This window comes from Corylus avellana, chromosome ca6 (assembly GCF_901000735.1).
Source record: "Corylus avellana chromosome ca6, CavTom2PMs-1.0".
In the NCBI taxonomy this organism is placed as follows: domain Eukaryota; kingdom Viridiplantae; phylum Streptophyta; class Magnoliopsida; order Fagales; family Betulaceae; genus Corylus; species Corylus avellana.
Window position 1 is genome coordinate 10,533,052 of NC_081546.1, and position 15,071 is coordinate 10,548,122.

Genomic DNA, 15,071 nt, shown 5'->3' on the forward strand with positions numbered 1-15,071 from the left:
ATAAGTAACTCAAAAGGATTAGAGAGGGATTCAAATTTGGTCCTTTGGAGATCTGGAATGTTTTAATAAGGCATTGTTGACGAAGCAACGTTAGAGATTGGTACATCATATTTTATGAAAGGTTTTTAATTTTGAGGAGGTAAAGAGAGATCTTTCGAGATCTAATGACGAGGAAGTTAATTGTCAATTTCCTAAAGTATAGGTATTAAAATTATATCAAAATTACTAAAATATTCATATTTAATAAACCAATATTGGTTCATCAAATGTTTTTATTTGAATTATTTTATTCATATTGTGTTATACAAAGGCGAATCAAAGGTATAGACAGAACCACAAGCAGATGCAGATTGTAATTTTCTCATTCGAGAAAGTGGTTGGAATAGATTCAGCAATAATAAACACGACCCTTGCTTTGCAAACAATCTCAAAACAATTCTCGTGTTTGAAAGTTACAATGACGCCGGGGTGGTTGCACCGCCTCCGAAGTCCCTTGAGAAGTGGCCTTGGGTTGATGCGACAACCCATATGGTTTTGCCAACTTGGCCTGCGACCCACCAAAGAATATTTTTGTGAGTTTCTTTTTTGATAATTAGGTTTGCAGGAAAAAAAAGAAAAAAAAAAAAAGAAGTGTTTTGAAAAATCCATTCAATTTTTAGAGGAATATGCATTCCTCTTAATGGAGGAATAACTATTCCCATAAGAATAGTTATTTCTAGGAATGGTGTGCAACCAAACAAAATAATGGATATTCTATAAGAATAGTAATTTTATTTCAGGGGTCTATTCTGCAAACCAAACAAGTCCTAATATACACTAATTAGCCCAAAAGCATAGCTCAAACGGTTGGGGACTACGCCTCATGAAGTGAAGGTTACTAGTTCGAATCCCCCTCTCCGTTCTTGTGCACACATGTCAAAAAATAATAATAATAATAATAATAATAAATGGACTTGAGTCCACTTTTGAGAAAAGAACAAATTTTATTGCATATTCCTTATGCTAGAGCTAATTGCTCAAGCAAAATGGTATCACAAATACATTCAGGAGGCTCACTCCAAACATTATCAATTCCATGTTGTACAGCATACCTCGACAGAAGGTGTGCCACCATATTCCCTGCTCTCTTCACAAAACACATATGCCATTGGGTAAACAGTTGAAGCTTCACCTTCATATCAGCCACCAAATGCCCCAGACTACTCCCATCATTCTCCTCACAGTTGACAGCATCAATGATACCTTTGGCATCCCCTTCCAACTGAACATGAGTAAATCCCAACTCATAGCAGGTATCAATGGCCAGCAAAGCAGCCTTAGACTCAGCTGCAGCCGGTGAGAGGTTCCCCTGGTGCGAGATGCTTCTGGCCTTAATCAGACGACCGTGATCATCTCGAATGACAACACCACAGCCTAGGCGACCAGAAGCACTATCAATAGAAGCGTCCCAATTGGCTTTCACCAATCCAGTACACGGGGCTGCCCAACGGACCATGCCTCCAGCGTCGTTATCCTATGTAGGTGCAAGTCGGTCTTCTTGAGCGGCCCTGTAATCTTCTGTCGCCCGAAGAGTCAACTGAATCAAAGTTGCGGGATGAGAAAAAATACCTCCATGCAGAACGTCGTTACGCCTCATCCAAATTCGTCGAGCTAAGCCCACAAAAAGAGCCATCTCCTCTTCTGTGCATTTGCTGAACATGTCTTCCACCACATCCAGGAACATTGGGCCTGCATAGTGACTCTTCTGAAATTTGACTGGCCCCATGCCCCATACATCCATAGCTGCAGGGCACTGCCATAGGACGTGAAATCCAGTCTCCACCATGAAGCCACACAGAGGGCATATTGGGTCTCGAAGGATTTTACGTTTGAGCAGATTTTCCCGGGTGGGTAAAATATCATGACAAGCCTGCCAAAGAAAATTTTTCTCTGCATTTGTAATCGCCAAAGCCCATAATTTTTTCCATACCTCATTGGTGCCCCTGCTAGATGAGTTCTCAGCCAGCTTTGAAGCTTCCAGGTCTACTTGCATATGATAAGCGCTTTTGACAGAGAACATGCCATTGGCCATCCCTCTCCAAATCATGACATTTGGCTGATTTGTACTACTAATAGGAATGGAAAGAATGGCTTGAACCTCCTCCTTAAGGAAAATTCTCTCCAATTTTTGCAGATTCCACCCATGCTGCTCTTCATCAATAAGTTCTCGCATTGTCGCATCCGAACTGAGTTCACGTATGGGAAAGACCACACGGAATGTAGATTTTTTTGGTAGCCACCTATCCTTCCAGATGCGCACAGTGTCTCCATTCCCAATGCGCCATAATAGGCCCTCCTGAAGAACTCCACAAGAGCTATGAATGCTCCTCCAAGCATAAGACGGCCTGTCACCCAATCTAGCCTCCAAAATAGAACCATTCAGATAATATTTTGCTTGCATAATTTTTGCCACAAGACTAGTTGGGGATTTCCACAATCGCCAGCATTGTTTGGCCAATAATGCCTTATTGAAGTAGGTAAAATCCCTAAAACCCATACCTCCAGCTGTTTTGGCCTTCCCCATCTTTTTCCAACACATCCAATTGATACGATTCCCGCTATCTTGATTGCCCCACCAGAATTTTTTCATTTGGGAATTGATCTCCGAACATAGGCCTTTTGGTAAGAGGAATATACTCATACAATAGGATGGTATCGCCTGAATAACCGCCTTAAGCAAAATTTCCTTTCCCACTTGGGAAAGAAATTTCAGCTTCCAGTCCTGCAATTTCCTCCATACCCTGTCAATGATACCTTTGAAAGCTGCTCTTCGGGATTTTCCAACTAAAGCTGGAAGACCCAAATAGGTATCGTACCTCTGAGTGGCCGGGATTCCTGCGTTCGCCAAAATTGCCTGCTGTTCTGCTGCAGGCGTATTTTTGCTGAAGAATATAGAAGTTTTATTATTGTTAAGTCGTTGGCCCGACGCGGCTTCATATAATTGGAGAATAGTTGTTAGGCTTTCCCACTGTACAATATTAGCTCGACAAAATAGGAGACTATCGTCCGCAAAGAAGGGATGGCTTATACGAGGGCCCCTTCGAGAAGTAGGAACCCCCGTCAAGGCACCTGATCCATTGGCATAATTAAGCATGGAGCTCAGATATATTAAGTACAATTTTTCTTGATACATTCCTAATGTAGAACAGAACACTTATACGTGTACTCATAACAAAAATACTTTAAACAAGTACTTGCATTTAATATCGAAGAAACAAAAAAAATTAGAGTAAATATAGTCAGATAGTTGAAGATGCAAGGGTAGTAATCTGCTAGGGTGGGCAGGTGATTGGCACCTTCGTTCACCTTGACCAAATGAAAGTACTTATAATATAAAGTCCATTTGGTTGTCAGAGAACTTACCCTGTATTTGTGTTTTCAAATTATTGGTGGAATATGAAAGTGTGGTAATTAATTACGCCAGTCTTTTTTTTTTTTTTTTTTATTCTTTTATTTTATTTTATGTATAAAAGATTGACTTGGAAGGTCCAATTTGCGATTCCGAAGACTTTATTAGTCAATGCCTGATTAGAGAAAAATAAAGGTCGCTCTTTATTGATTTTTTTTCTTCTTTAAGCGGCCGGGCCGGTGGAGGCTATGTATACTCCGAAATCAGCAGCAGAGATTGCATTGTGCAAGGTTTGAAAAAGTTTTCATCAATCATTTTCTCCGTTACAATCTAAATAAAAGAAGAGAAAAATTAGTATTTTCACACGCGAAAAAATAAGTATATAACTCTATGACTTGCTAATTTATTATGTAATGAGCTTTAAGTAAAAAAATACATTTCTTAAAATAATAAATGCCATGGGTTATACAAAATTGGTGAGTGTTGTCTCTTTTATTATGCAACTGAGAAAAATTAGTTTATTTTGAAATAGAGGAAGCATAACTCCAAGGATAATTGACATGTTATGTTAATGAAATCATTCTAATAAGAATCTTATACATAATTATACATATTCCATAACTTTCTTCCGTATGTTTTATTCGAGTTCTTAACCCCTTCTTGATGCAAACTAGTTTGCGTTATCTCGAGGGACCTTTAATACGACACTAGTCCCCTAGTAAAGCACGCATACCATCATCACTAGTGACCCGTCCAAATTTACAACTCAGGTAATTCATGCCACTAATATGTCGTGTCCATGTGACTACCGCCTATATATACAAGATTTTGCCGGTCACTTATAAAACAATTGGATCTAATGCCAAAAAATAAACATAAATCTCTAGATCTCATAGGGTGAAAAGTCTTTATACCTATAACCTATGTGGCTGCCATCCATACATGACCATCTATATCATATGTTGAATTTTCATAATTCTTTTAATTGATAAATATTATTCGTCTCATGAATGCGATTTTTATAAGCATATATTGAAATCATTAGGCTCACAACATAATTTTTTTACGTAAAAGCATGCACAAACCCTATTTCATTGTGCTGTAGCTAGCTCACCCCACACGAAACTGCCTGGCTAAATCCTATTTCATTGTATTGCTCTTTCCTTAATTATCTAATAATATGTCGCTGACACTATTTCTGATCCAGGAATGAGTATATATCTCAATGCAGTTACCTAGAGTTTGTCAAGAACCCTGTTTTCCTTTGCGTTCCTTTCTCCATGCTGTGCTAATAAATAATTGTCTCTCTCTCTCTGTCTCTCCTTTGAGTCAGGGAGACTGAAATTTTTGGGTGTTTTTTTCGCGAGCATATATAATATAGCATATGACACTATTCTGAAAAACACTATACTGACTCCAAAAACTTGTTTATCACAATTTATGCGGAATTAATACTATGAAGTAATAAACAATTCAATCACCCAAGATATATAAAACAATAAAGAGGCAGACACAGATATTTGAGTTACGAAGAGGAAACCTTTTAGAAACTGATTTAAAAGTAAAACTTCTCCGGGGCAGCCAAACCCAGGAAATCACTATCAAAAGATTATCCAGAGATTATAGACACTAGGAACACTTACAACCCTTTGCAAAACCTTGGCTCTGTAAGATCGACAAGCCTACAACTCGTCTCCTTGCTCACAATCTTCTTCAACGTGATTCTCCTTTACAGGACCCTTCCGATAGACTTCTCAACTATAGATTTATCAAAGGAATAACTAAAACTCTAAGAAATTTAATTTAACGCTCACCACATATGATCTCTCTTAACACAGCCTCCGACGAACTCTCTGAGGTGAAAATTCACGTCTCTCTCTTCTATAATGATGTATATATATATCAGTACATCAAGCCCTAGATCTGGGCCCACTAAAAACACATTTTTGGGCATAATAGGTACGGGGTGTCCGGACAGGTTAATGGGCTGTCCAGACAGGCCTTGCGGAGCAAAAATAAAGTTTTTGGAAAGACTGTTCAGACAACCTATCACCATGTTCGGACATGGCCTGCAGTGGAGAAAAACAGCATTATGGAAATGTTGTCCAGTCTTGATCAACAGCTCCGATCGATGGGCGTTTGTGGTCCGATTGACCTGAAATTTTGCAGGGACGTTCATGACACATGAATCTACACATAAATTTTGCAGGGACGTTCATGACACATGGATTCTGAGCATTCTATATCAGTGTTTGAGCCTATAAACAGTAGCCTCTGCATTGTGGAACTGAATTAAGCCAACACAAGAACTAACGAACTCTCCCTTTGCCAATTCGGAGACAAAACCAAAATGCTGAGCCAATTCCATCATCTCCCCATATTTACTCCCCATTTTTGTCACAGAATGACAAAAGATCCTCATGTTTCCTGAATAACTAAGACTAAAAGCAATTCTTTTTCCTAAAACAAATAACTTAAGACAAAAAAAAGATCATCGGCCTTAATTACCACAATCAAACACAAACACAAACACAAACTTATATGATTAATGAGATCACAAATGCAAACCAACAAACAAATATAATCAAAAACCAAACACTCCAATTCACATTCTACTTATCCTTATAACTCCATACAAGCCTCTCGCTCGCTACATTTCACAGTACTTCGACCAACAAGTGAGTGACAATAGGTTTGAAATAACTTACCATCAATTGAGTCATTTAGTGCAACAATTTCTTGCCTATCTTTCTCTCCTGCCATTCTACATACACTAAAAAAAGAAAATAGTGTTATATACTTGTATTAAATGGAACTAACTTCCACCAACAAGTGAATGACAATGGGATTGAAATATCTTACCCATTGTTATTTGAGTCCTTTAGCGCCACAACTCCTTGCACATCTTCCACTCATGCCATCTTGTGTACACTTAAAAATGAAATATTGTTATATAATATTACTCTCTTGCATTGTTTACTCAACTTGATAAACATGCTAAGAGAGGTTCACTAACTCAAAGTTCTTAAACAAAAAAATTGTTTGAAGTTCTTACCTTCTAACACAAACCAAATTTGTTATAATCTTTGTAATATTAGAACAACTTCTTCAACAAAGTACAACTAAAGCACCCTCCAAGTTCTTAAACATTCAAACTATTTAAAGTTCTTACCCTCTAATACAAACCAAATTTGTGACAAATCTTAATAATATTAAAACAAAGTCTTAAACAAAATACAACAAAAGTTCTTTCAAGCGTTGCTTCCGCTTGCTTGAGATCCATAAGAGCTCCTTCCAATCCTAGGAATAATAGAATTCATATCATAATCAATGATCTTTCTAACAATTACTTGATATGTGTGTGAAATAAAATAAAAAAAAAGAAAAAAAAAAAAGTGATAGCCAAGATTCTTTTACCCTCCTAAATGTTTTAGCAGCCTTTCCATTTGTGCTTGCATAGCAGCTTGAGATGCTTTTGACTCCTTAATTTCGGCCTGAAATGCAGTTGTTTCATCCAGCATTTTTAGCTCCATATTAGCTTGTGATGCTTTTGACTCCTTAATTTCGGCCTCCATAGTAGCTAGTTTCTCTTCGGTTTCTAGCTGTTTAGCCAAGCATTCATCATGGTTTTGTTGGTTGCATGCTGATGAGGAATTTGATTGGGTAGGTATGGCACCACAACCTTTTCCTCTAACATGTCCTGAGCGGTGTCCACCTAGCACCTTTAAGACAATGTCTTCTTGGCTGGCATTAGTGTTGTCGGAGTTTGCTGCAATTGATTCCATTTCATTATGCACAAACCATATAAACCTCCACTAAATAAATCATGCAAGTTCATTAGACATATTCATCATGAGTAACCATTTCATTCTCTCACATATTTACTCTCGGCGTATTCACTCACAAATTTCCCATTCCTTTAAGTGTGCGTGTCCTTGTATATTTGTATGGGATTGGGTATGGCATTAGTTTTCTTTGCTTGCACATAATACACATAATTAACTGTTACACTGAAGAACATTACTATAAAAGCTTAACATTATATATTCTTACCTTCTTGTGAATGACATTGACGAACGTCGAGGTGCCAGCGGTATGATTTGTTTCCATCTTTGCTTTATTTTTCTTATTTCGCTCAGATTTGGCCTACAAAAATTCAGTCAAAAAACATATTCATTTCATTTTTTATAGTTGAATACAAATCTTAGAAATAATAATTGACTATTTATTTGAATAAGATGCATTTACCTTCCATGAGTCGGCTTCGAATGAATCACAATTAGTAGGCCATTGTTTCGGAGAAATACCATTTGGAACATTGGCCCTTACCTCGACTTGAGCATTGGCCACCGCTACTAAATCTCAACTCTGTACATCTTTGAAATAAATTTTGTATTTCTCGAGGTGCAATTTGGAGCGTGTCCTATTATAGGCCAGACGTAATTGATGCTTTAAGGCATCCTTGTGCTTCTTTAGCTCCATATCCAAAACGAACTTACCCTGAGACATAGTAATTACGAAAACAATAATAAAAAGTTTGTCACATTATTTGTAGCAAGTGACATAATACACATACATAATGAGATTTATACCTTCACACGTTCTTCCAATCTCTTCACCATTTCATCTGGGACCATGCTCTAACTCTGATAATGGAGGTCGCAATGATCGAGGACAATCTTAGAAATTATCCTCGACCACTCCGCGACATTTTCGCCCACAGGTACGACATAACCATCCTTGAATTCCAAAGTGAGCAGACCATCCTTATCTATCATATCATTAACCTTCCAATTCTTGTTCTGACCCCTTGGTCGTCTAACAGACATGCTAGCTATTAATCAAAATATGGAAACATAGTTAGTTGTATTTGGAAAAGTAGTTCGCAAAGTGTATACAGCAAACTAGTAAGAAAAAGACCTTATATTCACTTACAGCTTGCGGTGGTGCGACTCCCAATGAGTGTATGTCATCAGACAGCTCATAGGAAGGATTGCCCTCCGCCGAATCGAGGGTCACCAGTCATGGCATGTCTATATTGTCATCAACATCAATGAGAGTCGGCCTGTCACGATCCTCGACATGACACAGGCCTCGACCTTGACCTCGGAGTTGACCACGGCCTTGGACTCGGCCACGACCATGGCTTTGCCCTATCACCATTTTTGTTTTTAATTTTTCTCTTGTAATATGTTTTTATTATTATAATATTAACTAATAATTTCCGTTTAATAATTTTTTATGATAAAGATCATTAAGTTGATATTTATCTTATAATTAATTATAAAATAATACAAAATCCAAAGATAATATAAGATCAATATAACTAAGGCACTAAGATAATATAAAAAGCTTACCGTTCAATTGAATGTTCGATTGAACCTTCAATTGTATCCAATTTGATCTATCAATTGATCATATCATGATCAATCAAACTAATTCACTAGGATCGATTGGATGTTTGATCGAACATTTAATCCTATCACGATCAATCGAACTAATTCATTAGGATCGATCGAATGTTTAATCGATCATTTGATCCTATCACGATCAATCAAACTAATTCACCAGGATCGATCGGATGTTTGATTGATCATTTGATCCTACCACGATCATTCGAACTAATGCATTAGGATCAATCAGATGTTTGATCGATCATTTGATCCTATCACGATTAATCTAACTAATTCATTAGGAGTGATCGGATGTTTGATCATTTGATCATATCACAATCAATCAAATTAATTTAGTAGGATCGATCGGATGTTTGATCGATAATTTGATCCTATCACGATCAATTGAATTAATTCAGAAGGATCGATTGGACATTTGATTCTATCACGATCAATCGAACTAATTTATTAGGATGGATTAGATGTTTGATTGAACATTTGATCCTCTTACGATCAATTGATCTAATTCATTAGGATCGATCGGATGTTTGATTGATCATTTAATCATATCACGATCAATCGAACTAATTCATTTGGATCGATCGGATGTTTGATCGAACATTTGATTCTATCACAATCAATCGAATAAATTCATTAGGATCGATCGGATGTTTAATCGATCATTTGTTTCTATCACGATCAATAGAACTAATTCACCAGGATCGATTGGTTGTTTGATCGAACATTTGATCCTATCACGATCAATCAAACTAATTCATTAGGAACGATCGGATGTTTGATCGATCATTTGATCACATCACGATCAATCGAACTAATTCACCTGGATTGATCGGATGTTTGATTGATCATTTGATCCTATCACGATCAATCAAATTAATTCACCAAGATCGATCGGTTGTTCGGTCAAGCATTTAAATAAGAATAAGAAATAGAAAACTTCAATAGTGATATAGAAAAAATAAATAAATTTCTAAGCGTTTTAATTTAATAGGAGAATTTGTTTTCACGATCAATCGAACTAATTTACTATGATCGATCGGATGTTTGATTGAAAATTTGATCCTATTACGATCAATCGAACTAATTCACCAAGATCAATCGGTTGTTCAGTTAAACATTTAAATAAGAATAAGAAATAGAAAACTTCAATAATAATATAGAATAAAAAAATTAATTTTTCTAAGCGTTTTAATTTAATAGGAGAATTTGTTTTCTTTAAAAGGAAAAAGTAAATTTTGATTTTTAATTTAAAATAAGAATAGAAAATAGAAAAATAGATAAAATTCACCAATAATTAATATAAAAGAACTAATGACATATTATCGGAGGTGAATTTTTGGGAAATAACTTTTTTCTATTATATATGTAGGGCCAATAGCATCGTCCCAATATTTATTAATTTTTTTAATTTTTTTAAATATTCATCTGCTGTGACCCCTAAGAGTCGCCGTTGTTTATCCTAATTAGCGGCGACCATATAGTTCAATAGCGGCGACCCAAAAGTCGCTGCTAATGACCACTCATCATTGTTGACTCTCATTAGCGGCGACTTTATGGTCGCTGCTAATGAACATTTTAATCATTTTAATTATTTTTTCTTATGTCAATAACAGTGACCGTAATGACCACTCATTAGCGGCGATTCTCAAGAGTTGCCGTTGTTGACCCTCAACAGCGGCGACATTATGGTCGCCGCTGATTGAATCTTATTAGCGGCGACAATAGTCGCCGCTATTGATGTTTAATAGCGGCAACTATTATTCGCAGCTATTGTTGTTGCTGCTAAATAATTTTTCTTTTAGTGGCCACTATTAGCAGTGACTCAAAAGTCGTCGCTAATAATGGGTCGTTAGTAGCGACTTAGAAAAGTTGCCGCTAATGACCCCTCAATAGCGGTGACTTTTGACTCGCCGCTATTTTTTTGGTTGCTAAAGACCATATTGGTTGTAGTGAGATTTAAGATTTAATTTGTATACAAGCAACTCGATCAACTAACTTTGGTGTTTGAAAATGGGAATAATATAGGAATTATGTGAATATTTGGAGCAGTAACCTGTGTATTTTGTTTATTTTTTATACTAAATTTATAATAGTTAGGGTGAGTCATAAACCTAGCTGGAGTAGATGAGCTTAAAGAGTATAAGCCCATTAGTGTGAAGAATTATTTTAGTTAAAAGGATCAATACATAACTAAGCATAAAATAAATATTTTGATTCTAAAGTTTATCTTGAATGAAATGCATGGTTTCATGGCTTAAATGTGATCACACTTAGAGCATAGGTTTGGAGATCTCCCTAAAAGCAAAAAAGACAAAAAAAAAAAAAAAAAAAAGAGGGAACTAATTAATTTTACTTAGACCGGGATACCACCGGGACTCGGTCGGGACACTGCCGGGACCCAACCAGAATATCGTTGGGGCTTGATCGGGATAACATTGGGACATGGTCGGGATTCAGCTAGGACTGACCAGGATATCGTTGGGACCCGACTGGGACATTGTTGAGACCCGACTAGGACAACGCTGAAACCTGGTCAAGATTTTCTAGGAATTGACCGGGACACTGTACTGCCAGAACCTGGTCAGACCATGTCTAGACCCTCTGGAACCCAGTTAGGATACCGTTGAGACTCGTGAGACCCAACTTGGTCACCGCTAGAAGGCATGTTCTAAAAGACACTATGCCAACCAGAGAGTTCATCAAGCCATAGCCTAGTTGCCACGACCCTGCTAACCAAGATACAGTTTGTAGACACGAATGGTGTCAAGATGACACAAGTTCTTCCTTCCAAAATCCTATTTAGAGAAGTCACTGTAGCGGCAAAGACAAGACAACCGCAAGGAACATGTCAGATGCCCAAGGAACATGTCAAAGGCAGGAGAAATCTGACATAAGTTCCCAGTGCTTTTCTAGCAGCAGTATGAAAGTTCTCACTCTCTATTTGCAAGGGTAGGAAGCATGAACTGTAAAAGGCGATCTAGAAAAATAAGGGTCAGTTTGATGGGCTACACTAAGGGTACTAATTAAGCCTTTAAAAAATATAAGTTGCCTACAAGTTGTTTGGTAACTGAAAGGTGCTTTGATGATTTTGTAAAAGGACAACCAAAAGTTGCTTTACAACATACTTGCAGCTTCTCAACATCCATTAACTAAACATTTGGTAGAAATGCATATGACAACAAATGCATTGGCAGAGAGTGCAGATGAGTGTTTGGCAAATGGTATATTGGTATGGACTCATTCGTGTCAAAGCCTGTAACTTTGCAAAAATTGAAAGAGTGTCTTGCAAAATATCTACCATGATGATATCTCTTGTAAATTAATGCTTGTGTATAAAAATGAAAGTGCCTTAGGAAAGTTTTGTAACCAATATGCATCATGTTCTTCTCAATAGTTAGTTATCTCCTTAGAAGCTGTATAGGTCTATGTCATATTCTGTTTTGTCTCTCTCCAAGAGCCTTTCCCATTGCTAAGGATGGGAGGCATCCATGAACTTTAGTTAGGAATTAGGAAGTGAAAGCAAAGGCATAAAGTGTAGTTTCCATTACTAGGAATCAATGGTTGCAATTGGGAGATCAGAATAATAGTTTTTTCCATAGATCTCTAGAGGTTCAAAATGCTAGGAAAACTATTAACTATTTATGGGATGAGCATGGCACTAAAGTAGATGATGTTGATTAGATTACGAAGGTGGCTGAGGATTTTTACAAGAATCTGTTAGGTACAGAGCAAGTGAAATTTACTGAGGCAAAAGCAGCTAGAGTTAGGCAACTTATTCCTGCTGCTATATCTCTTGAACATGTAGCCATTCTGGAGAAGGAGGTTACTGCAAAAGAAATTAGAGACACCTTATTTCATATGAAAGCAAACAAGGCCCCTGGTCCTGATGGGTTTTCTGCAGATTTTTTTTAAATCTACTTAGTCTATTGTGGGACAGGAGGTAGTGGCTGCCATTAAAGGTTTCTTTTCTTCTGGTTTATAGCTAAAGGAAGTGAATGCTACTATTCTATCTTTAATGCCTAAGAAGGTTAATCCATCTGCTATGGGAGACTTTAGGCCTATTGCTTGCTGTAATGTTATATATAAATGCATCACAAAGATTCTGTCTAACTGAATGTTGCCTTTTTTGGGTGATTTGGTGAGGATGAACCAATCTGCTTTCATTCCTTCTAGGAGTATTTCTGAGAATATTTTATTGGCTCAGGAACTTGTGAGGGGTTATCATAAGAAAAAAGGGAATCCTAGATGCACTTTAAAAATAGACCTTATGAAAGCATATGATTCTGTGAATTGGGATTTTATGCTTCATTGTCTTCATTGCTTTGGCTTTCCTAATAGGTTTTTGAGTTGGATTAGGGAGTGTATCACATCTCCTAAGTTTTCTGTTTGTATTAATGGTACTTTGGTTGGCTATTTTGAAGATAAAAAGGGGCTGAGGCAGGGTGATCCTATATCTCCTTACTTGTTTGTTCTTGCTATGGAGGTTTTTTCTACGATTATGGCTGATCACACTAGTGGTAATGGTGGTTTTAAATTTCATCCTAAATGTGTGAGAATGAGGCTTACTCATTTGTATTTTGCAGATGATCTCTTGATCTTTTCAGTAGCTAGTTTGAGCTCTATAAGAGTTATTGAGGCTGCTTTGCTTGAGTTTGAGAATTTGTCTGGTTTGAAAGCTAACCCTTCAAAAAGTTCATTTTATTGTTCTAGAATTTCAGATAGATTGAAGCATGTTCTTTTGGATGATTTAAGGATGAAAGAAGGTCATCTCCCTGTGGGGTACCTTGGAGTTCCTCTTATTTCTTCTAGACTTTCTTCAGCTGATTGTGGAGCTTTACTTAGCATAATTTCTGGTCGAATAGATTCTTGGCTTTCCAAAAATCTCTCTTATGCAGGCAGGCTCCAGTTGTTATCTTCTGTTCTTTACAATTTACAAGTGTATTGGATGGGTATTTTCATTCTTCCCAAAAAGATTATTAGAGCTATTGAACAGAAATTCAATAGGTTTCTTTGGAATGGGAAAGAGGAAGGTGTAGCTAAGGCTAAGGTTGCTTGGTCTGATCTTTGTTTTCCTAAGAAGGGGGGAGGTTTGGGGTTGAAGAGACTTGAAGTTTGGAATCAAACATCTATGCTTAGGCATATTTGGAACATTTTTGCTAGGTCTGGTTCCATTTGGGTTGCATGGGTAAGAGAAAATCTTTTGAAGAGAAAGAGTTTCTGGAGTGTAGGAATTTCTCAGAACTGTTCTTGGAGTTGGAGGAAAATTTTGAAGCTGAGAGATATTGCCAAAAGATTCTTAAATTTTGAGGTTGGGAATGGAGATAATATTCATATGTGGCTGGATTTGTGGCATCCTGCAGGAATATTAATTGAGCAGTATGGCTTTAGGGTTGTTTATGATACTAAAAGTAATATTGAAGCTAAACTGTCTTCTGTTATCTGCAATGGAGATTGGTTTTGGAGACCTGCAAGATCAGAAGCTTTAGTTGACATTCAAGCTAGGCTTTCTGAAGTTTGCTTGGGCCAGTGTGATAAACCTATTTGGCTTGGTTCTAAGAAGGATGTCTATGTTAGTGTAGAAACTTGGGAAGCTCTTAGAAAGAAGAATGCAGAGGTTATTTGGTGGAAATTGATCTGGTTCCCCCTTGCTATCCCTAAACAGGCCTTTATCTTGTGGCTTGCAATGAAAAATAGGCTTCTTACAGGTGAAAGATTACTTAAATGAGGTTATAAGGGTGATGTTCAATGCTTGTTTTTGTCATAGTCAAATTGAAACTCGTGATCACATCTTCTTTGAATGCAGTTTTAGTTATAGAATATGGAAATATTGCATGGTTCGTTGCAGGGTGGATAGGCCTCCTGTTATCTGGGATCATCTTGTGCAGTTAGGGTGTAATTGCTGGGGGAATAAATCTCTTAATTGCTTGTTATGTCGGGTGGTTCTTGGTTTTGTGGTTTATAACCTTTGGCGTACCAAAAATGAGATTAAACATGATGGTGTTCCCAAAACTGAAGAGCAATTGTTGAAGCAAGTTTTCTGGGAAGTCAGGTCAAGGATTGCTGTGAAAAGAGGTTTTCCCATATCTAAGGAAAACCTTTTGTTGTGCTCTTTGTGGAATTTACCTGGTACTATTCTTTGTAATTTTGATTTGTAGGTTGTTTCCCCTGTTTTTTGCTTTGTGAGGGGTTGTTTCCTCTGTCTTCTTTGTAAGGGGTTGTGTCCCCTGACTTTGGAAGGAGTTGTATCTGTGCTGTGGAGTTGCTCTATT

General features: G+C 37.2%; 1 protein-coding gene across 1 annotated transcript; it reads left to right on the top strand.

Annotated features, from left to right (window-relative positions):
• Positions 1–11,968: 11,968 nt before the first annotated feature.
• LOC132185159 (uncharacterized) lies at positions 11,969–14,527 on the top strand. The gene is made up of 3 exons (XM_059598970.1): positions 11,969–12,031; positions 12,484–12,692; positions 13,141–14,527. Exons 1-3 carry the CDS (start codon positions 11,969–11,971, stop codon positions 14,525–14,527), a joined length of 1,659 nt encoding a protein of 552 aa, XP_059454953.1.
• Positions 14,528–15,071: the final 544 nt, after the last annotated feature.